General features: G+C 45.6%; 1 protein-coding gene across 2 annotated transcripts in view; it reads right to left on the bottom strand.

The window, feature by feature from the left end:
* Nucleotides 1-758: 758 nt before the first annotated feature.
* The window catches only part of ABCG4 (ATP binding cassette subfamily G member 4), a 113,864-nt gene continuing 89,405 nt past the window's right edge, over nucleotides 759-25,217 (bottom strand). For both annotated transcript variants that reach the window (XM_068242852.1, XM_068242853.1), the window contains exons 12-16: nucleotides 24,830-24,998; nucleotides 24,476-24,576; nucleotides 8,515-8,673; nucleotides 6,151-6,269; nucleotides 759-3,691 (exon numbers count right to left, since the gene is read on the bottom strand). In XM_068242852.1, coding sequence (XP_068098953.1) covers nucleotides 3,466-3,691; nucleotides 6,151-6,269; nucleotides 8,515-8,673; nucleotides 24,476-24,576; nucleotides 24,830-24,998 — 774 coding nt within the window. In that variant the 3' untranslated portion in view covers nucleotides 759-3,465. The remainder of the gene's footprint in view (nucleotides 3,692-6,150; nucleotides 6,270-8,514; nucleotides 8,674-24,475; nucleotides 24,577-24,829; nucleotides 24,999-25,217) is intronic.

Raw genomic sequence — 25,217 nt, 5'->3', positions numbered from 1 at the left:
AAGCTATTAAACATCTAGAAAATCATATACGGTATCATTTTTAAAGTTAGATATTGTCCAAAATGAAAAGGCAGTGTTCACGGCATTCTACCCGCCACGGTATTCCTATAAAATTTGCTCAACCTATATTTTTAATTAAAAATACAAAAAAAATCTATTATGAATATACACAAACACAATTTAAGCTACAAAAGACTTCCTAAGTGTAAATGCCCTCCCTGTGCAGTTAATAAATAACACATACAACCCAAATAAAGGTTGTGTGCCCTTGAGAAAAAAATAAAATAAAACTTAGATATTTTAGTATAAGCATGCATTATTTTTTTTTAAAGTGATCCAGAACATTAGTAGTTTAAATATATAGCTTTAAACTAAGATTATGCTACAAAATATAATTTATAATCTGTAGCATGTCTGGGAATAATTTATAATGCTATTTACGGCTTCTCTTTCCTAAGCATATGTATATTACATGCATCCATACTGTGTGTTATGTGTGCATATATGTGTGTTATGTTTGTACACCTGTTACATATTTACATTTTCATCCATTTATTCCTTCATTCACTATCACAAGTGAGCAGGTGAGCATGGGAACAGGAAATATGGGTGCCTGAGGTAAATGGACAATTTGGGTGCCACCATTGGCACTAATGTTAATAAGCCGCAGAGCAGGGACAAGGTCCTCCAGCACCCAAGGCTGAGACATCAAAGTGCGCCCCTCCATCCCTCCCACCCCAGCTGTCACACACTGATTGCTATTAGACTAAGAGGGCCACAGGGCCCACAACCTCCCCAACACCTTAATATCTAGTTATCTGGCTTGCAGTCACTGCTACGTATCCCCTTTTCGTATTTCTTTCAGCTTCATACACAATTAGGAATGACAGCTGAATGAGTTGTGCGCCCCCTCCTACACTGCGCCCTGAGGCTGGAGCCTCTCCAGCCTATGCCTCGGCCCGTCCCTGATAAGCCGCAACCCAGTAAAATAAATTGTGTATCCTTTATATTATCGTTTATATAGTACCTCTGGTATTTTACTTTTTTTTGGGTAGGCTTGCAGCGGGGGATGGTTAAAGTTAGGCATCAGGTAGGGGGTTTTCAACGGGCGGTAAAGGTCAACCATCAGAAAGGAGGTTGGGGGTGGGGGGACAGTTAAGGATCAGGAAGGGGGTTGGGGGTGGGGGGGGCGGTTAAGCATCAGGAAGGGGGTTTGCGCCAGAGGTGGTTAAGGTTAGGCATCAGGAAGGGTGGTTTTAAGGTTAGGTGTCTGCAGTGGTTAGAGTTAGGCATTGGAGGGGGGACGGTTCAGTGTGAGCGTAGGGTTTGGTTTAGCTGTAGTAAAATATTGGTAATGTTTACCAGTATTTGACTATCACAAATTAAAATAATAGAATATTGGTAAATGTTACCGATATTCCACTATAGGCTATTTTCCCGCGCCCAAATTTTGTAGCGCCTTTATTTCCCATACGCCGCTCATACCCATGATGTTTCCTCCATTTCAAGCATCAAAAAAGATCAAGTACAGTACGCGATACTTGTTTTGTTTGCACCAATAAAAATTGCTATAAGATTAGTTAAGCACTAGAACATGAACGTTTTAATAACTAGAGGCAGCTCTATCACTCAATGTGAAAATGTTGTAGAGGTTTAAACAGTCATAAATAGGAGTCCAGGAAACTCACAAACATCGGAATATAAAGAGGTAGTTGTGTTACTTAAATGCAGGGTTATACTACCAATATAAAGTCATACATTTTCAAAAGCGCGGTGTGGGGGGAGGGGCATATCACAGATGGGTGGGGGAGGAGCATAGTACAGATGGGTGGGGGAGGAGCATACTACAGATGTGAAGGTGGCAATAAAGATCTCGGATAGAGATTTAGAAAGCCCACATCAATATTGATACCATACGTTAAAAGGTCTTTCTTTCCTGTGCATTTTAAAAATTACTCTATAGAAACCATAACAGTCAGGTTTTCAGTGTAATGTTTTGAATGGGAAAGTATGTGTCCTGTATCATGTGTAGAGTCATATTCTCCAATGTAACATTCCACGTCAACACATGTCAAATGGTCACATATGACATCCCAGTGCTGATTCTGATGACACAACCGAGGTAGTAACTTCTAAAAACTATTAATATCGCTGTAACGCTGTACACTGATGTGGGCAGTCACAGTGGATCCAGCGTACGATCCGCTGTGACTACTCGGTGTTGTCTGTAGTCCGGTGGTGTCTGGACTACAGACAACACTGTTATAGATATAGGCATGCTATATATGACATGTCCAACTTCCATCTGGTGCCCAGAAAAGCCATGCAGGACGGGACTTAGCGTTTCATCACCACAAGGAACATGTCAGATCAGATCCTATACTTAACATAGAATCTGTTCCGGAAAAAAAGGTATGTATTCCCGTCTATTGTGAGCCTAGCCTTGGAGTACCACATACAGTAATAAGCCTTTTTTGATTCTATGGGTGCACTACAATCATCTCTACACCTAGCAGTATAAGATTAGCATTTCTATGTGTACTCTCTGGGCTGGATTATGGACACTGTCCCTCAGAGTGCTTTCCCAGTGGTGAAACAAGTGAGGAAATCCCTTTTCATTCACTTGTTTGTAGACACAACCAATGGTCCTCTGCATCACATCCACACATCTTGTGTACATCCCAATACTTACAGACTGATTACAAGACTACAGTTGCTGAATTGAACCTGAGCTTGTATTCACTCAGAAAACACAATGGCATAGCTACTATGGCTGCAGCTTGCAAGAAGCACAGCTTTTCCACCATTACTGTTACAGCCTTGCTTGAGATGATCAATTCTCCTAGTAAAGTCTTTCCAGCAGAATACACAGAGAAGCACAAGTCTAATTTACAAGTTGATTGCTCTACTATTGCTCTACATCTGAAAGGTTGGTCACGATCATGTGATCCCAACTTTGCTTCTTTCAGAGGCTGATTGTTACTAGCAATATTCTCCTAGTAGAATCAATCATCTAGAGAGTCCTTACCAGTTAGAAGGTTACTGTATGTGTGACAAATGAACGCATCTACAAGCATTGGTGATTGATACACATGCAGTGCAATATAACTTTGAAGATTCAATTCTGTACTCTTGAAATGATTAGAAAGATTGACAACTATTACATTCTTTCAGCAGGAAGGAAGGTGCAACTCCCGAGGTTCATTAACTAATCCTGCTCTCTGGACATATATGGAACTTCAGTAAGCATGCTTCATTGTCCAAGAATATAAGTAGAAATCAATTCTGCTATTGATGTGAAAACTCAATATATTTCCACATCTGGTGCAACTTTCTCGTAATGGATGTAAAACAAATAACTGATGAAAGGTGAATGAAGAACACATCGGAATGCCCACTTGTGACTTCTCCATTTCTCACATGTCTAGGCATCCTTACAAGACTGAAAATCTATCACACTGCTGTCTACCGTACCGACTTAACACGGTAGCGTAACACAAGGTACGCGAGGAGGCGGAGTCCGATAAAGAACCCTCCCAGCACTAAAAAGTCTACATACAGCTTGGCATCCTGTACATCTAGCTGCTGCAGGATTTGTTGGGGTTGTTCAAATGTGCAAGGTTGTTTACTACACTGAAGATCCTCTCGGTCCATGCCATAGATAGTCAGAAGAACCCCTTCAAAGCCATATCTATGGGGGAAAAGAAAAATGATAAAGAATATACAATATACCATGGGACAACACTGAAGATATGACACTTAGATACAATATAAAGTAGTCAGGGTACAGCTTAACAGTATAAATTTGCTATCCCACCAAAGTACAGAGTTTTGGTTAGCCAGCATCAGCCAGGGAATGGCTGATGCATGTTAAGTGTGCTTTCTGGTTGCTTGAGACTCGATGTTAAATATAGGCCTAGCTCATACAGTTCTATACCCCGCTCTATATACATACCATATACTCTGTATTACATATTAAAATACAGTAAGTGAAAGTATATTAACCTTGGAGTAGCTGTGGTACCCAGCAAAGCCTACAAACAGTCATAGTTGTTGGCTTTAACTACTGTGAGTACTGCCTTCAATTTGTGCTGGTTTGTTGAGTTACGGATAACCTCGATTCTACTGTAACTCAAAACTGCCATTAATGTTTAAACCGTTGGCAACAAAAGTGAGTACTCCCCTTTGATGGGACAGCAAATTTACAATAATATAGAAGCTGACTGCAGTGCAAAAGAAAAAAAATTAAAACCCGGACCGTCCGTTGACGGCTATAGACTCAGGATTGGGAGGAACAGACACTACCTGTCACACACCTGCTCACCTCCAGTGCAGAAGTTTCCTCTTCTGTTCTCTCTGTCTCCATCAGCCACCACTGTTTATTTCTCTCTCCAGCTGGTGAGAGAGAAATGCACAGTGGCGGCTGATGAAGACAAAGATTGGAAGAGGAAGTTTGAGGTGAGTGACTGGCAGCAGGTGCTGTGGTGCGGAAGGCGTCTGGCTAACTACAGAGAGAGGGGAGAAGCATCTGGCTATCTACAGAGATGGAGGGGGGAGAAGCATCTGGCTCCCTACAGGGAGGGATGGGGGAAAAGCATACGGCTATTTACTGGGAGGGAGGGGGAGAAGCATCTGGCTACCTACAGGGAGGGAGAAGTGAGAGGCATCTTGCTACCTATTGGCGGGGAGGGGGGCATCTGGCTACCTATAGGAGGGGGGGCATCTGGCTACCTATAGGGGAGGGGGGAGTTGGGAGAATCATCTGGCTACCTGCAGGGAGGGAGAAGGGACAGGCATCTTGCTACCTATTGGAGAGGAGGGGGGCATCTGGCTACCTATAGAGGAGGGGGGAGTTGGAAGAAGCATCTGACTACCTATATGGACGGGAGAGAGGCATCTGGATAGCTATGGGGAGTGGGGGAGAAGCATCTTGCTACCTATTGGGAGGGGGACGGAGCACCTTGCTTACCTATAGGGGAAGGACGGGAGAAGTATCTGGATATTTATAGGGAAGGTGGGGAAGCTTCTGGCTACCTGGGGTAGAGCATCTAGCTACCTATGGGGGTAGCATTTGTCCACCTATAGAGGTGGCCAAATGCTTATTGAAAACAACAGGCTTAGAACACACAATGCAATTTTCCCCCAGATCGACAGATCAATGCGATCATTTCAAACTAGTCCGATCACATCGAAAACTCTATAGTTTTTGGGTAGTTAGCAACAGAAAATCGATCTCATTATCGATTGGGAACAGTTTGGACATCTACACACGCTGCAACATCCTATCAGATTACCCGTCGATCTGATGGAAAATTGCATGATGCGTACAAGGCTTCATGTTTACCTCTCAGAGTTTTAAGTGAATTCTCAGATGATACAGGATAGCCATAGGGGGGCCGTTGGAAAGGGATACATGGCAGGGATGAAGAAGTTAAGATAAGAAATTACATCAAGGAAACTAATAGAGAGAGAAGTCTTGGCTATTAGGAAGAACATTCCTTGTTTAATTAAATGAGTTAAGATTATAAGTGGTAGTGGCCACAGATACATAAAATATTATAACATATAATGTAAGCACAATTGTGTAAAGCACAACGGAAAAACACAGCTGTTACAGCCCATGCCGTGAACCACCATGAATGAAACCTTGTACTGTACAGCAAAGTCCCCTTTATCCGAAAGTCTCAGGCAACCCAAAGTCCCAACTAACCAGCATGCCTGAGGGGATAACGGGGACTGTGCTTTGGGGGTATTTGAAGGGGTTTGCAGGGCATAAAATACTTACCGAGCCTCCAGTGGGCGTTCGGGCACAGCTCACAGCATGTCATGTGACCCAACAAGGGTCAGGTAACATGCCAGGACATGGGAAAGCTTCTCGGAGCTACAGGATGAGTAGAAGATGCCACCCGGACGCTCAGTATATATTTTATACTGCATGAGGAAAGTGGTGGTGGTGGTGGGAAGGTTGTTGTGCTCTTTCGGCAAGTTGCTCAAGCGTCCAGCGATCCCCGCCACTGCTGGATACCGGGGACACTTTGCAGTAGTATCTCCACTGGAATTGCTTACAAATGCTTTACAATGGCTGCAGATGTATTGCCAGTGCTGCTATTTCTCTATGTATGAGTCACGCAGGTAATAAGTTTCTCTGACCTGACATAGGAGATGTAGGAGCTCCACTGCAGATATGTTGGTATTGTCTTAAAGCTAACAAAGAAACCTGAGAATAATAGCACAGGTATTGCAGTAACAGGACCCACAAAGGTTGCAACCTATAAAGAAAAAAAAGATTAGATTTAAAGTATCACAGACAGGGACATGATGTCAAATCTGGGGGCCCTCAATAATGGTAGCCTTCTTACATTCACACCTTTTTCCCCATATTCTTTCAAGTGTAGCCTTAAAGGGAAGGTTCAGGGAGGGTGGAGGAAAAATAAAAATCAATTTCCACTTACCTGGGGCTTCCTCCAGCCCGTGGCAGGCAGGAGGTGCCCTCGCCGCCGCTCCGCAGGCTCCCGGTGGTCTCCGGTGGCCGACCCGACCTGGCCAGGCCGGCTGCCAGGTCGGGCTCTTCTGCGCTCCAAGTACTGGTACTTCTGCGTCCCACGCCGGCGCTCTGACGTCATCGGACGTCCGCCGGGCTGTACTGCGCATGCGCAGTAGTTCTGCGCATGCGCAGTACAGCCCGGCGGACGTTCTGCCAGGCTGTGTCTTAATGTGTCTTAATGATACAGGACTGGCGGAGTCTCAGGGTTAAATATTTACCTGATAAGACTTAATCTTTCCAGGCACTTGATCGATCTGCCCAACTCTGAATTGCGCTGCTGCAGCCCACCCCCAGCTTTGCAGCCGCGGCCTCATTGGTGATTACCAAGCTGGGGGCGGGCCGCTGCAACACAGGCTTCAGCAGACTTCGGAAACATGGCTGCGACTGTATTCCTGAGAAATGGGGTGGAGCGTCAACTGTTATCCGATTATGTCGGATCAGGTAGGAATTTACCTGCCTGATCCTGCAGAATTAAAGGGAACCTTAAAGAGAACCCGAGGTGGGTTTGAAGAATATTATCTGCATACAGAGGCTGGATCTGCCTATACAGCCCAGCCTCTGTTACAATCCCAAACCCCTCTAAGGTCCCCCTGCATTCTGCAATCCCTCTTAAATCACAGCCATGCTGCTGACAAACAGCTTGTCAGAGCTGGCTGTGTTTATCTCTATAGTGTCAGTCTGCTGCTCTCCCCGCCTCCTGCAGAACTCCAGTCCCCGCCTGCATCCCTTCCCTCCCTGTTGATTGGAGGGAAGGGACGGGGGCAGGGACCGGAGCTATGCAGGAGGCGGGGGAGCAGCTGAGACTGACACTACAGATGTAAACACAGCCTCACAGCATGGCTGTGATTTATGAGGGATTGCAGAGTGCAGGGGGACCTTAGTGGGGTTTGGGATAGTAACAGAGGCTGGGCTGTATAGGCAGATCCAGCCTCTGTATGCAGATAACATTCTTTAAACACACCTTGGGTTCTCTTTAACTCTAAAAAAAAAAAAATTCAGTTACCTGGGGCATCTACCAGCACCCTGCAGCCATCCCGTGCCCTTGCAGTCACTTATGGCTCTTCTGGTCCCCCGACGCCAGCTAGTTTCGTTTATGCCAACTCGGAGTCGGCGGGCCGCCGCGCATACCTTTGCACGCATTCCCGCTGGTGCAGGAAGCTATCGCGGACGGTAACACGTACATTTTTACGCATTGCAAAATGTATGTGTTGCACCTGCAATGCGTAAAAATGTACGTGTTAATGTCTGCAATAGCTTCCTGCACCAGCGGGAACTCGTGCAAAGGTACACTAATAAACTAATGAGAAAAACTATTGTATCTATCCTCCTTCACCTAAAAATGACGTTTTTTATTTTATATTTAAATCCAGTTTTAAAGTTTTTACTGTTTTATTGTCTCTGCTTAATGACACCTTCATTGATGCATGCTAGAGCTCAAATCTATGAAATATTGAACCTTTTTATCTCTTTCCTGCTCTCAGAAGTCATTTACTGACAGGAAAGTGGTTTATGGCTGTAACTACTTAACAGTGAGGGTTATGCTATATTCTGACCCGGTCCCGACCCAGACAGAAACTGTCACTTGTCACATACCTGATGTTTAACTCTTTCAGGCAGAGAAAGAAAAAAAAGGAAAACAGCCTAGTTATTTGTGTGCTTGACACTGTACATACACATGTCACATGTCACCTCGGTTATCCTTTAAGACAGATCCTGGCATGACAGGCTCTGACTTTTTATTTTAGGTAGTCTTTCACGTTCCTCCCATACACAACAAAATGAGGCCACAGCAACACCTGATCTGTAGGATGGGCCCCTGTATAGTATGACTTCCCTTATAGTTACACTTCTGAATACAGAGATTTTCACGAAAATATTACTGGCGAAAACAATATCATAAGCAAAGAAATACATACAATTCTGATTTCTTTGTAATAATCATACATAAAACAGCAAACCCTGGAACTCACCTGTAAAGAGTTGGATGCTGCACCGATGAGGAGGCCCAGAGACTGTGCCACAAGAGCAGTCACTGTGGAAAGGGCAGTAAAGAGGAGAAATCGGGTGGCCTCAGGGGGTTGGCCTGTCATCCAGTACACAATACTGCAGTATGCCATGGGACACACAATCTGGGGTTCAAGACACACAAGGTAAGCTACAAAACAGAACTGCTTAAAAAAATAGCAACATTATTAAGCTCTGGCTACTTCTATTTGGGGAGTGCTTACACTATTACCCAATGATTGTGGGGTATGCATTGTATGGATGTATTGTAATGCATTTTTATAATATGGGTTTCCCCACTCTTTGTTTCTTAACCAGTTCACCCCCAAGGGTTTTTACCCTAACGGACCAGAGCAATTTTCACCTGTCAGTGCTCCTCCCTTTTATTCCCTAATAACTTTATTACTACTTATTACAAGAAAATGATCTAGACCTCGTTTTTTCGCCACCAATTAGGCTTTCTGTGGGTAGTACATTTTGCTAAGAATTATTTTATTCTAAATGTGTTTTAATGGGAAAAATAAAATAATGGAAAAAAAATCATTATTTCTCAGTTTTCGGCCTCTACAGTTGTAAAATTAAACGTTTTCCTGTGGATAAAACAGACACATTTTATTTGCCCAGTTGTCACGATTATTAAACCGTTTAAAATATGTCCTGTAACGATCGGTGAGCACAGAGAGGATCTGATTACCGGTGATCTGCAGTATCACTGGGAATACAGATGTATACCAGATTATACGTGATCTGCAGTATCACCGATAATCCGATATACTAGCTAACCTCTGTTCACCTGAGTAGAGTGTAGTGTTTGGTGTAACAGTAACGTTTAGAGGACTAGGCCTCAGTGCAGCAAGGAGTACTGCACAGATTCCTTCCGCAGACCTGAGCTCTCCAAGACGGTAGGAGTCAGACTGACAGTAGGAAGGATGGTCTGAAAGTGACACTCCGGAGGAGGTGTCACTGACAGGACGGGGAACCGCCTTCAATAGTAAGGTCGGTTCTCGAGGTCGGACAAGCCAGGTAGTACACACACGGACAGATACAGTACAAAATCAGAAGACAAAGGCGGAGTCTAAATACAGGCGGGGTTCGGCAACGGGGTATCAGATATATCGAGGTACAGAATCAGGAGGCAGAAGCGGAGTCTAGGAATGAGCCGGGGTTTGACAACAGAGTATCAGAAGTATCGAGGTACAAGATCAGAGTTCAGGGGGATAGTCAAGGCAGGCAAAGGTCATAACAGATAATCACAATCAAACTAGTACTTTAGCTATCAACAGAATCTAGCTAAGTGTAGGATTACAGCTCCAGCTGGTCCCGGCACACTTGCGGATCTGACTACGGATCTGGGTGCTCCCACGTATGTGATCGCAACGCCAGACAAAGAGCAAGTGAACAGCCAGCAGTATATATACACAAGGACCTTTCCAGGACCTCCCTAATTGCTGGACCAATGAGAGTTGTGGAAAATTCCGCCGTTCCCAATGCGGATTCCGCCGCTCTGCCTAAGCGGCATGCGGCGGTTTTTCCGCGTTGTGACGCCCTGCTGGACGCGGAAACAGCCGCCTCACTATGAGAGACGGCGGCTTTTCCGCGTTTCCTCACAGTACCCCCCCCCCCCCGAGGAGTGGACTCCGGACAACTCCCACCAGGTTTCTCGGGATGTATGGCATGAAATTCTCTCAATTCGTATGCATGCATGCGCGTCCCCGGTACCCATTGCCTCTCCTCAATGCCGTACCCTTTCCAGTGTACGAGATATTGTACCGAGTTTTGTACAGAGCATGAATCTAGAATCTTTTCCACCTCATATTCGGGTTGGGCATCTACCAAGACAGGAGGAGGAGGAGTGGGACCCACCTGGACTGCTGGTTTAAGAAGGGATACGTGGAAGGACCTTACCCCCCGCATGCTAGTGGGAAGATCGACGGTATAAGTAACATCGTTGATTTTCTTGGCAACCGAGAATGGACCCACAAACCTGGGACCAAGCTTATTAGAAGGTTGTCTTAGGGTCAAGTGATGTGTGGACACCCAGACCAAGTCTCCTGGTCGGAACCTCCACTCCAACGACCGTCTCTTGTCAGCCTGACCCTTCTGACTCAAAAAGGCCTTCTCCAGGTTACTTCTTACCGTCCCCCAAAGGTCCTTAAATGACCTTTGCCAGGCCTCCAGGGCTGGGAACGGAGTGGAGGCAATAGGTAATGGGGAAAATTTGGGTGATCTCCCCGTCACTACCTGAAAAGGAGAGAATCCGGAGGACGAGTTTTTTAAATTATTTTGGGCAAATTCTGCAAAGGGCAGGAATCTGACCCAATCGTCCTGCGCCTCTGCCACATAACACCTTAAAAACTGCTCTAAAGACTGATTTATCCTCTCAGTCTGGCCATTGGTCTGTGGGTGATAGCCAGATGAGAAAGACAGCTTTATGCCCATGAGCTGGCAAAAAGCTTTCCAAAATCGTGAGACAAATTGGACTCCCCTGTCTAAAACTATGTCTTCGGGAATGCCAGACATGAGTGATGAACAACTCGGCCAATTCCTGAGCCGAGGGGAGTCCTTTCAAAGGCACAAAATGGGTCATTTTGCTAAAGCGGTCGACTATCACCCAAATGACCGCCATACCTTCAGATCTGGGAAGCACACCCACAAAATCCATGGACAGGTGGGTCCACGGCTCACTCGGGGTGGGCAAAGGCTGCAAAGTACCGACAGGTGCCAGCCGGGAGGGTTTACTCTTGGCACATATCACACACTCCTTCACGTATTCCTTGCAATCCGCTGCCAAGGAAGGCCACCAGGCGCATTTGGCTACCAGATCCTGTGTTCTAGATGCCCCAGGATGCCCTGCATTCTTATGCGCATGGAACATCTCAAGAACCTGGAGGCGAAATGGCAGAGGAACGAACAGGACCCCTGCGGGCTTCCCTTCCGGGATGTCCTGCTGAAAGGGAGCCAACGTCTCCCTCCAATCCTCCCAAGTTCCAGTGGCTGCCAGTATCAACCTCTGGGGAATAATGGTCTCTGGAACGGAGGGCTGTGCTGTCTCTGACTCAAAACATCTGGATAAAGCATCCGCCTTAACATTCTTGCTCCCCGGGGTGTACGTAATAATGAAACTGAACCTGGAGAAGAATAACGACCATCGAGCCTGACGAGGGCTCAACCTCTTAGCCCCCTCGATGTACTCTAAGTTTTTGTGATCGGTGTAAACCGTGATGGTATGCTCAGCTCCCTCTAACCAATGTCGCCATTCCTCGAAAGCCAATTTAATGGCCAGGAGCTCCCTGTTGCCAATATCGTAATTCCTCTCTGCAGGGGAGAACCTGCGAGAGAAATAAGCACACGGGTGCATTCTACCCTGCAAGCCTGACCGCTGAGACAGCACAGCCCCCACCCCAACCTCCGAGGCATCCACCTCCACAATGAACGGGAAAGACGTATCCACATGTCTGAGGATGGGTGCTGAACAGAATAGGCCCTTCAAGGTGGCAAAAGCATGTAAAGCCTCAGGAGACCAGTGAGTGGTATCTGCCCCCTTCTTAGTGAGACTGGTAAGGGGAGAAATGACCGTGGAGTACCCCTTTATAAACCTTCTATAATAGTTGGCGAAGCCAAGAAAGCGCTGAAGGGATTTCAACCCAACCGGCTGTGGCCACTGCAGAACAGCGGAGACCTTGGCAGGATCCATAGACAGGCCCGTGGTGGAAATTATGTACCCCAAGAAAGCGACAGATGTTACTTCAAAGATGCATTTTTCAAGCTTTGCGTATAAAGAGTTCTGCCTTAACTGATTCAAAACAAACCTCACATGGTTTCTATGTTCAGAGAGGTTGTTGGAGAAGATAAGGTTATCATCTAGATAAACTAGAACAAATCTCCCCAACACCTCCCTGAATACCTCGTTAATGAGTTCCTGGAAAACGGCCGGAGCATTACATAGCCCGAAGGGCATCACCAGGTACTCATAATGCCTGTCTGGTGTATTAAAGGCCGTCTTCCACTCATCGCCCTTTCTTATGCGTATCAGATTGTACGCGCCCCGCAAATCTAGCTTAGAAAAGATCTTAGCGTCTGTAATCTGTGTGAACAAATCGTCTATAAGTGGCAGCGGGTAGCGATTTTTTACTGTAATTTTGTTAAGGCCGCGATAGTCGATGCAGGGTCGCAGGCCTCCGTCTTTCTTTTTAACAAAAAAGAAACCTGCTCCAGCAGGCGACCGGGACGGGCGAATGAAACCCTTGGCCAAATTTTCACGGATGTACTCCTGCATGGCCAATTTTTCGGGCCCTGACAGATTGTACAAATGACCCCGGGGGGGGTACACAACCTGAACGGAGATCAATGGGAAAATCGAAAGGGCAATGTGGGGGCAATTTGTCTGCTGCCTTGGGACAGAACACGTCGGAAAATTCAGAGTACTGGTCTGGTACCCCTCCCACCTGAATTCTGGTTTGCCCTACGGTCAACTTCCCCAAACACCGCTGAAAACAACAAGGTGACCAAGTAGTTAACTGACCCGTGGCCCAGTCTATATGAGGTGAATGGAGTTGCAACCACGGCATGCCTAGGATAATAGTGGAGGTAGACATGTGCAATGCAAAAAACGATAATTGTTCCCCATGCAGTACCCCTATGGTGACCTTCACCTCCGGAGTCTGTGACAGAGCACGATTCCATTGCAGAGGGGAATCGTCTACTGCCGTGACCTGAATGGGGGGTCTCACAGGGGTGAGAGGAAGACCCAACTCCTGAGCAAACTAAAAGTTCATAAAATTGGCCACTGAGCCCGAATCAATAAAAGCCTCAGTGGCCACAGATTTATTCTCCCATGTAATTGTACAGGGGAGAAGCAATTTCTTTTCTTTAAGGGGTGAAAATGGTGTGCCTAGGGTGTCACCCCCCACTACTCCTAGGCAAACTCGTTTCCCAACTTGTTCGGGCAGTTTCGCACCCTATGCCCTGCTTCCTGCACAGTATAGGCACAGTTGTTCCGTCATTCTCCGCCTTCGCTCCACCTGGGTCAATTTCGATCGACCAATCTGCATTGGTTCGGGTGGAGGCAAGGCCGGAGGGGATGAGACAGACGGAGATGGCGTTACTAGGGGTGCAGCGGAGGGTGCCGCATAAGATGTCACCCTGACACGGTGACTGCCCCGAATCTGCCTCTGATGGCGTAATCGACGGTCGACTCGAATGGCCGATGTGATGGCCTCATCGACTGTCCTGGGCTCGGGCAAAGTTAACATTAGATCGGAGACCTCCTCCGACAACCCAGACAAGAAGTAATCCATCAGGGCAAAATTGTCAAATCTGGCGGTGACTGACCATCTGCGAAATTCTACCGCGTAATCCTCAACTGAGCCTCTGCCTTGTCGCAAAAGTTTGAGCTTCCGCTCAGAGGTTGCCGCAAGGTCAGGGTCGTCGTATATCACTGCCATGGCCTTAAAAAATTCCTCTACCGAGGACTAGAGTTGGGCCGAACGGTTCGCCGGCGAACGTGGTTCGCGCGAACTTAGGTGGTTCGCGTGCGGGTACCGCACGCGAACGTTTTGCGGAAGAAGTTCGGTTCGCTCCATAATGCACCTGAGGGTCAACTTTGACCCTCTACATCACAGTCAGCAGGCCCAGTGTAGCCAATTAGGCTACACTAGCCCCTGGAGCCCCACCCCCCTTATATAAGGCAGGCAGCGGCGGCCATTACGGCCACTCGTGTGCCTGCATTAGTGAGAGTAGGGCGAGCTGCTGCAGTCTCTCATATAGGGAAAGATTAGTTAGGCTTAACTTCTTCCTGGCTGCATACCTGTTCTGTTCAGTGAGCCCTCAGCCCACTGCATACCTGTACTGTGATCCTGCCACTGCATACCTGTTCAGTGATCCTGCCACTGCATACCTGTTCTGTGAACCCACCCACCACCACTGCATACCTGTTCAGTGATCCTGCCACTGCATACCTGTTCTGTGAACCCACCCACCACTGCATACCTGTTCAGTGATCCTGCTGCCACTGCATACCTGTTCTGTGAACCCACCCACCACTGCATACCTGTTCAGTGATCCTGCCACTGCATACTTGTTCTGTGAACCCACCCACCACCACTGCATACCTGTTCAGTGATCCTGCCACTGCATACCTGTTCTGTGAACCCACCACTGCATACCTGTTCTGTGAACCCACCCACCACTGCATACCTGTTCAGTGATCCTGCTGCCACTGCATACCTGTTCTGTGAACCCACCCACCACTGCATACCTGTTCAGTGATCCTGCCACTGCATACTTGTTCTGTGAACCCACCCACCACCACTGCATACCTGTTCAGTGATCCTGCCACTGCATACCTGTTCAGTGAACCCGCCACTGCATACCTGTTCTGTTCAGTGGAGTTTGGTGTGTCAGTGTGAAGCAGTACCTTAATTACACTACCTGATTGATGTATACACATGCAAGATGTTTTAAAGCACTTTAGGCCTGTCATTTAGCATTCAATGTGATTTCTGCCCTTAAAACGCTGCTTTTCGTCAAATCCAGATTTTTCCCGGGGACTTTTGGCGTGTATCCCACTCCGCCATGCCCCCCTTCAGGTGTTAGACCCCTTGAAACATCTTTTCCATCACTTTTGTGGCCAGCATAATTATTTTTTTTTTCAAAGTTCGCATCCCCATTGAAGTCTATTGCGGTTCACGAACTTTAACGCGAACCGAACCTTCCGCGGAAGTTCGCGAACCCGGTTCGCGAACCTAAAATCGGAGGTTCGGCCCAACTCTACCGAGGACAGAGCTGTATCAGTGGGAGGCAGATTGTATGCCCAGGTCTGGGAGTCACCAGTTAACAATGTTTTAATAAAAATGACCCGTTGGGTCTCAGTCCCCGAGGATCGGGGGGTCTCAACTCGAAGTAAGATAACACTCTACTCTTAAAATTCCGGAAGTCAGACTTGTGGCCGGAAAATTTGTCTGGTATGGGCATCCGTATGTCATCACTAGGAGGGGATCGCACCGAGTCAACTGACGTCTGAAGGGTTTGCACAGAGCCTGTTAGGGCATCAATTAAAGCTTTGTGCTGGCCCAGTGCTTGATGGATGGTATCCACCGAAGTGGCAAGCACAGTCAGAGGGTCAGCGTGTGCGTCCATCTGTTATTTGGTCTGGCGTTCTGTAACGATCGGTGAGCACAGAGAGGATCTGATTACCGGTGATCTGCAGTATCACTGGGAATACAGATGTATACCAGATTATACGTGATCTGCAGTATCACCGATAATCCGATATACTAGCTAACCTCTGTTCACCTGAGTAGAGTGTAGTGTTTGGTGTAACAGTAACGTTTAGAGGACTAGGCCTCAGTGCAGCAAGGAGTACTGCACAAATTCCTTCCGCAGACCTGAGCTCTCCAAGACGGGAGGAGTCAGACTGACAGTAGGTGACAGTAGGTCGGACAAGCCAGGTAGTACACACACGGACAGATACAGTACAAGATCAGAAGACAAAGGCGGAGTCTAAATACAGGCGGGGTTCGGCAACAGGGTATCAGATATATCGAGGTACAGAATCAGGAGGCAGAAGCGGAGTCTATGAACGAGCCGGGGTTCGGCAACAGAGTATCAGAAGTATCGAGGTACAAGATCAGAGTTCAGGGGGATAGTCAAGGCAGGCAAAGGTCATAACAGATAATAACAATCAAACTAGTACTTTAGCTATCAACAGAATCTAGCTAAGTGTAGGATTACAGCTCCAGCTGGTCCCGGCACACTTGCGGATCTGACTACGGATCTGGGTGCTCCCACGTATGTGATCGCAACGCCAGACAAAGAGCAAGTGAACAGCCAGCAGTATATATACACAAGGACCTTTCCAGGACCTCCTTAATTGCTGGACCAATGAGAGTTGTGGAAAATGTCAGCTGACCCTCCTGGTCAGCTGACTCACTTCTGGCTGTTATTTAAACTCAGCCTCTGTGTGCGCGCGCGTGTCACTCTGAATCTTGGTGGACTATCAGTCCCAGCCACACCAGTACTGTCTCTCAATGTATCTTGTGAACCGCTTGCGGGGGCCGCACCCAATGCGGATTCCGCCGTTCTCAATGCGGATTCCGCCGTTCCCAATGCGGATTCCGCCGCTTTGCCTAAGCGGCATGTGGCGGTTTTTCCGCGTTGTGACGCCCTGCTGGACGCGGAAACAGCCGCCTCACTATGAGAGACGGCGGCTTTTCCGCGTTTCCTCACATGTCCCTATCACAATGTATGGTGGTCTTATTTGTGGCTACACGTACTATTCGACACTGCTATTTGGCCTGAGGAAGTGGGTATTCACTCATGAAACGCGTTACCATGCAATAAAATTTTATTAATACGTGAATTTGTCTTCATTGAGGTAAGTCACCTCACTTTTTTCATTTTATTTGTTTTTAACACATTTTATCTTCTCTGGGCACCTCTTTGCCCTTTATCCTGTACATAGAGGTGATAACATTGGCCAGTGATTGGCAATGTACCACCCATGCAATGTTCACAGTGCGGCGAGTACAGTGCGGTAAAATGGAGTGCAGCATGGTAACACGCTGCATGCAGTGCATTCATTGCAAAACGCGTGTGTTAACAGTTAGGTCTGCATAGGGCCACCATAGGACATTGGACATAATCAGGCAGCTGCAAGTTGCAAGTATAAGGAACTCTTTTCTACACAGCAGGCAGAGGTAGCGATGAACGCTATCCTATATATACAGGTAGTCCCCTACTTACAAACACCCAGCTTATGAACGATCGGCAAAAAATGTGAAATCTGATTCTGTGGGAACAAGTAAGAAAAAAATTCAAAGTAGACCTTGTAGTTGTTGATAAAATCAATTTTAAAAAATGTACACTGAGGGCACAGGGAACAGAGGTGAAACAGAGAGGGACACTGGAGGCACAAGGGGGCATAGAGGAGGTAAAGGGGACTGTGATGTCGCAGTGTTTCAATATATAGACAGATCTAGGTTAAGAACGAACCTAGAGTCCCTATCTTGTTTGTTAACTGGGGGCTACCTGTATATATACAGTATGTACATATCTATCTAGATATATATACCGGTATATTATGAACTACAATGAACTTCCGTGAACTACAGCAGTTTGACGCACTATTGGCAGATTCTCAACTCATAAATATGTATATGCGGGGAGACAACTGCCGGGCTAAATACAGGAGCTGCTGCAGACTACTGCACACTTGGCAGGTTCTCAAGTATTAGCGTTATAGGAGGACAACTGCTGTGCAGTACCAAGGCAGGGTTCACACCTATTAAAATTTATGTGCGATTCTTCAAAAACACAGTCGCCGCATATGTATTTCAGTGGCATCGCATGTTATTTGTATTTGTACATTTGTGTTGACAATTTTTCTGCATTTAAAATTGGGACAGTGGATCTGTTTATTTATTTGTGTATTTATTTGCTGCCACCTGTAGTGATTGATGCATGAAATAAAGATTAGATTTGGATCATATTTTGATACACAGTTCTGCAACTAGTAATTAAGAATCCTTAGATCACGGCTGCTGTAATGGATTGACCTAACTGATTAATGGGATATCCCTTCTTAAATGTTTTTTATGCACTTTTTCAATTGTATTGATCTCCAGTAAAAGCTGTGTTTTATGTTAGACACTGGTCACAGGAAGTTAATAACAGAATAAGTACACAGTATAGAATACGATTGTGTTTCCCTGCCTTTTTTACTTCTCTTTTAGTCCTTTTTTTTAATGACTTTAAACATTTACGCAAGTAGAGATGCAATTTGTTGATGCAATTTGCATGCAGACTGAATTGGACCACTCAAAAGCAGTGGCAGCTTAAACTGATTGGCCCAGTTTCCCTCTGTATACACATCGCAACACAAATGCATCTCATCTCTATACACCTCCATCCCAGTCGGTGTGTGATTGCTTTAGGCAGCCTTATGCACAATGTAGGCAGAGACACAGAGAGCAGCTGCTTGAATGCCTCTAGCTGTAATAAATTATGCAGTGAATCTTCATCACAGAGCTGCTACAGCTGCAAGATGTTAGGTTTATGTAATCTGAGCTGTCCATGATCATGTTGTTGCTTTGTAGAGGGAGAAACTGGGGTAGTAAGTGACAATAACAATTATGTGGACAAAATGCACACATCGTATTATGTATCTTGTCTTCTTATTCTCATCACTCTCTGTCCTTGTAACAGGGACACAGAAAAGCAGTTTTAAAAAAATGTGGCCAAAAATGGGCGCCAGTTAAATAGCGGGTGCCAGGGCCACCCGCTACGCTATTTAGCGGGCGGCAAAAATTAAATTGTTATTTACAGTTACACTGTTAGCAGGTGGCACTGGTTGAATTGTTATTTATTGCTTTAGGGCCCGTTTCCACTAGGAGCAGTGCGATGCGGCTACATAGCCGCATCGCACCGCAGGTGTCCTGAAACACATGCACAGCAATGGAAGAGTTTCCACTGCGTGCATGTTGTGCGGAGCGGTGCGGAGCGATCCGAGAATCTGCAGCATGCTGTAGATTATTGCACGCCCGCATCCGCCCGCAGCCGCGTCCCATCTCCTCCAATACACTTCCGCATCGGGAGATGCAGAAGTGATGCGGCTGGCGGCAGAAGTGATGCGATGCGGCTAGGTAGCCACATTCGCATCACTTTGTAGTGGAAACCGGGCCTTATTGTTACATAGCCGCCGGCTGCCACTAAATTGTTGTTTACTATTTTTCACCAGGGGGCTCTTAGGGTTAGGCACCACCATGGGGGCTCTTAGGGTTAGGCACCACCAGTGGGGCTCTTAGGGTTAGGCACCACCATGGGGGTTCTTAGGATTAGGCACCACCATGGGGGCTCTTAGGATTAGGCACCACCAGGGGGGCTCTTAGGGTTAGGCACCACCGTGGGGGCTCTTAGGGTTAGGCACCACCATGGGGGGCTCTTAGGGTTAGGCACCACCATGGGGGCTCTTAGGGTTAGGCACCACCATGGGGGCTCTTAGGATTAGGCACCACCAGGGGGGCTCTTAGGATTAGGCACCACCAGGGGGGCACTTAGGGTTGGGCACCACAGGGGAGGGTTCTGTGTGAAAGTAGGGAAAGGTTAGGTTATAGTGAAATATCGGCAAACAATGCCGATATTTATGAATCAGGTTGTAGAATATTGGTAAATCTACCGATATTCTACTACCGCAATTAAATTGTTATTTATCGTTTGTGCCTAAATTAGCATGTGACCTTTTTTTTAAATGTATGAGGGACACAGACACCAGGGAATCAGTAGAAACCTCTACATCAATACAAACAATGAACCAGTGACAAAAGTTCTAACCTTTCTCTAAATATGCATATCTAAAATAAAACAGTTTGAGTTGTCTACTCAGTGGACCATATTTTGAAATATGCCACAAAGGCGACAGCAATCAACTCAGCTGAAGCAATCCTGATGATAAATTCTATTAGTCTTCTTCCTAATAATAAATACTGTATTCCTCTTGGAACTAACTTAGGCCCACCACACAACAGAATGGCTGCTACCCCAGCCAGTTCTGCAAATTCTGTGATTTCTTCCTTGGCAGGTTTTGGTGCTTTGAGACCCCTTGTTACTCCCCCCAGCTACAGCAGCCCAACACAGTCAATAGATAAAATGTCTTCGATCCCCTCCCTCACAACCCCCTAACAACAATCACACTTTTCTGGAAACTTCTCCCCAAAATCCCGGTCCCCCTCACTTTAGAACTTATAAGTGAAGGTCCCTTATTTTCTGGAGTTAATAACAAAAGAAGTCTTTCAGAAGCTTCATAAACTGAGGAGGCACCGAGGCAGATGATGTTTGTACCAACTCCACAGCCATGATAAGTATTAGACTAAGGAGTCAGAGTCAGGGCTTGTTTCCACTGTTGCGACGCGATTTCGGCCGCATTCCGACGCTTGTAAAAACGCATGCGGATGCGTTTCCACATGCGTTTTTACCCGCGATTTCGCCTGCGATTTCGCATGGCAGGGTGCCATGCGAAATTAACCATGACACTGCCAGGGCTAAATAAAATTGAAAAAGGTGCGAAATCGCACGCGAAATCGCGGGTAAAAACGCATGTAACAAACGCATGCGTTTTTACTATTAAATACATTAGCGGCGATTCGCACGGATTCCCGACGCAGGCGAAATCGTTGGCTCTTTTGTGCGTTTTTTTCACGCTGAAAAAAACGCACCTCAACAACGCTACAGTGGAAACAGGCCCATCCACTTGTATTACATGTGCGGATCTGCATGCGTTGGACGCATGCAGATTCGCGATAGTGGAAACGAGCCCTCAGAGATTTTATAAACTGAGAAGTCAGAGTCGGATGATTTTTGTACCGACTCCACAGCCCTGCTGTCATTGCTGCAGTCCCATCTCCTGCTGTCTTGGTGGGCATGGTGTTTTTGCCACCCACCTCTCTATTTGCTGCTGATTGGTAGAGGCATGAACATCCCTGAAATAGTTCTAGCAACTATTGTTATTGGGGCCATGGTTATGTGGGGTTTCTGGGAGGTGGATAAGGGTTGGGAGAGTAAGCACAGCGCCAATCAGAGCCTAATCGGCTCACAAAAGCTTCAGCTCCATGAAATGTCCAATTGGATGGTGGAGCCCCTAAAGTAGAAAAACAGAGGAAGTGAGTATGGTGGAGAATATAAGCGGTACACAGCCAGGCTATTAGGAGTGGGGGGAGTTACAAATATTTTCTGGCAGTGGCCTTTACACAATAAATTGACTGATAAATATCTTCAACTTGCTATGAAAGCCCAACTTCATCTTATCGTGCCACACTGCGGGTAAATGTTATAGATCTTGATGTCATTTATCCCAGTTGCTTATACTCAACAAATGCCATATCTTTTACACTGTCACCTAAAAACCCCATTTGTTTCTGTTTGTGTGGACATTTTTTCTTTGAATGGAATGGGAGTGGGAGAGTGAGATCTGATAGGCAACAAACTGCAATTACTGTACAGGCATATCTTAATATTGATTTTGTTTTGGAGCATGTTTTTTTCTTGCCCAGTAGATGGCAGAATTAGATCCTGTGCAATTAATCAATTACTGCTATTTGTTATAATCGTCTTTAGTACCTTTACTGTAGTAATAAACGTGGAGCACATATATGTAAAAATTGTGTGTTGCTCTATTTTTGGTGATGCTGATTCTTTTACTTTCCAAAGGCACATCGCTTCACAAGATTGTGCAGCACAAAATATGGACAATGCATGAATTATATGGATAATATAATCCTGGGGAGACTGAATGGATTCAAGCTATCTTTACATTTTAATTATAAATGTTTTAGGGCTTTTACACCAAATCAGATGCGTTGTGACACACCGCGTGGTACCGCAGCGATGTGGCCATACAGGACAATGAACATATGCCTCACTGCTACTGTAACTGCACACATGCCGTGCATTACTGTGTTGGAACCCGCCACAGCGCACTAGATGTGGAATGCCCCATAAGCATATCATTGCATTGCATTGCAATGTAGGGATATAGCCCAAGAGGTGGGTTTTCAGTTTGGACTTAAATACTTCTAGGGATAGAGCTGTCTTGATTGGGTGTGGCAGGGAGTTATAAAGTGTTGTGGCAGCATGACAGAAGGCTCTGTCACCAAAGGTTTTGAAATGGACTTTGGGGGTGACCAAGGTATTACATCCTTTTCATCTAAGATTGCAGGGAGTGTGATGCATTTGCAACAAGTCCTTCAGGTATCCAGGGCCCATATTGTGCAAGGATTTGAATGGCAATACGCCAATCTTAAACAGAATTCTCCCTTTTATCGTTAGCCAATGGAGTGAGCACAGGGTTGGTGTTATGTGGCAATAGCGGCCTTGGCTAGTTAATAGCCTTGTGGGTGCATTCTGTACTAATTGAAGGAGGTGCAGGTCTTTGTTTGGAAGGCCTGTATAAAGAACATTGCAATAGTCAAGCCTTGATGTGATCAAGGCATAAACTAGGGTTGGAAGATCCTTCGGAGGTATGAGGTGTTTAATCCTTGCAATATTCCTTAGGTTTAAAAAGGAATGTTTCACAGGTGAGATTTGAAGCTTAATTTCCCATCAACCAGTTCACCCAGGCTGGGCACTAAGCCTGAGTTGTTGAGATATGAGCTTCCTATCCTTAGTGGTGCTGGTTGAGACAAGTGCTGCTTTGCTGTCAAGCGCTGACCTTTGATAACAAGAACCTCAGTTTTGTCAGCATTTAGTTTTAGCCAGTTATTATTCATCCACTCCTGAAGCTCAGCAAAGCATGCGTTTATTTGTGGAGTCTGTGACTCCAAGTTTGAATGATAAATCTAGCTGGCTGTCATCAGCATAGCAATGATATGCCAGGCAATGTTTTTGTATGATTTCTCCAAGTGGCAGCATGTATATGGTGAAAAGTAAAAGGTGATAATATCGCGCCCTGCGGTAGACCATATTTTAGTGGTACGGGGTTGGAGAGGAAGGCCCCCAAGGCTACCCTTTGTGTTCTGCCAGCCAGGAAGGAGTTGAACCGCTGGAGAACAAAGCCATCTACACCACAGTACTCTTGTAGCCTGTTAAGCAAGATTTCATGATCAACTATGTCAAAAGCCACTGAGATTTTTGTAGGGTGGATGATCCTATATACTGTGTGGTATATATTTACTCCTATGTGCACAGGAGGAGCAATCTGGATAGGTGGTGTGGACTTGTAGATTCGACAGACAGTTGTATGGTGGATATTATAAGTTCTGAATGGAATATGAGGTCCAAAGTCTGTCCTTTTTTGTGGGTAGGAAGGTTGATGGCTTGAGAGAAGCCCAGTTCATTCATAGCAAGAAGTAGCTCTCTTCCAAACTGAGAGTGTGTATCGACCCATGCATCGAAATCTCCCAGAATAATCCACCTAGGGTGTTTCAGTATTATGCAAGATACAAGTTCTGCTATTTCCTTGAGAAAGGCAGAGCCATCTCCAGGGTGTCATTAGACAAGCAGTATGTTTATTTTTTTCTCAGCTGATAGTTGAGCTGCCAGACATTTTAAAGAGTGGGTGGGGGCTATAACAAGGGGTTTAATGTTCAGACTGGATTTGAAGCACAGAGCTAATCCTTCTTCCTTGCGGTCTTGCCTTTTGCAGTTAAAACTGAGTAGTTGACTAGTACAGCAGCTGCCAGAGTGGGTCCTGAGTTCTGATCCATCCATGACTCCGTAATTAAAGCTAGATCTGAAGCCTCTATTAGGTTGTGAATAACTACTGTTTTGTTGTTTATAGACCTATTGCAGAGTACTTTTTCAATGCTGTTTGCCTTAACCTGGAAGCCTGTGTTACTAGCCCCCGGGTGGGGGCTGCAATCAGGAGTGTGCCAGCTAACCCTTTTATCTGGGTCCTTTACTGATACAGCTGTTTTGGTGATATGTGAAGATTGCTTTGGCTTTGAGTTATAAGTGCCTACACGTTTTTCCCTATTCTTGTTTTCTTGAGAATCACAAGGGATTTTAGGGGGGGGGGGGGGGGGTGTCAAAGCATGATTTATTTGTAAAAGTTCCTTAGAAACTTTTACAAATAAGGGTGCAAGGAACTTTTGTTGTGCTGTAAATTTTTGGAATGCTTTGATCTCTCTCTGCTAGCATAAACTAGAGAAACTGAAAGCAGAAATGCTCTGTTGTTGTCTCACACTGCCCTCTGGTGACAAGTGGCCATAAATACCCATTACAGCAGTACTAATTAGAAGCAAGAAAATGTAACAAATAAGAAATTAAAAAAAATGTGCTAAAATAAATTGGCCTGCAGCACTTGCAAGCTTATAAATAAACTGGTTGCTAAAGGGTTAAAGTTAATCTAAACTGAGGAGTATTAAGAATGAGTATGGGAAATTTTCACTACCATATTAAATAAAGTGGATACTGATGCTGTTGAACAAGGTACATTACCTGAAAAGGGACATCCGCCATAGTCTTGGCCAGATAATACGATTTTAGACTGTACCAATAGTTTAAATGCTCTCTGATGAATACAGACATTTCCAGTGGAACTGTGGGTAAACAATCAAAGGTGTCATAGAGGAGAATACAGAAGAAACAATTAGAAAAATAGGATGGGAAGACTGACTGGGTAATAAAAATATGCCAATAAATAAAAAAAGAGATAACAAAGAATGAAATACACTGGGAGATCTAAATGAAAGGGGTAAAAAAGAAAAAACAAACAAGATGAAAGTTGAACTATACTTAATAACAAGGGAAGAGGGGATAGAAAAAGACAAATATAGGTGATAGTGCTCTTACAGGTCAGCACAGTGGGCATGAGTGCTGCAAACATAAGAAAGAGCATGGAGAAGAACAGGAAGCCTGTGTTATTGAACACTTTGTTGGCATCATCCCCAATGTGCAGGTACAGCAGCCCGATCAGAACCCCGATACATAGGTGAGACATGAAACGCAGGTGAGTCAGGACCTGGGAGGGTGGGAAAGTACAGAATCACATGTAATGCCCTCATACAGAGAGAACAAACTACCTGGAGGGGTAACAGTCCAGATAGCGTCATGCGGTACACATAAATGTCAACTTAGGAAAGGGAAAATAACACCAAACATCAAAAGAGGATTACAATGGAGACATCATATTAAACTATTATTCCAATCATCATAACTTAAAGAGGAGCTGTTAGGTATA

The sequence above is a fragment of the Hyperolius riggenbachi genome, chromosome 6 (genome assembly GCF_040937935.1).
Source record: "Hyperolius riggenbachi isolate aHypRig1 chromosome 6, aHypRig1.pri, whole genome shotgun sequence".
Classification (NCBI taxonomy): Eukaryota; Metazoa; Chordata; class Amphibia; order Anura; family Hyperoliidae; genus Hyperolius; species Hyperolius riggenbachi.
This window is presented reverse-complemented; position numbering and strand designations above follow the sequence as displayed.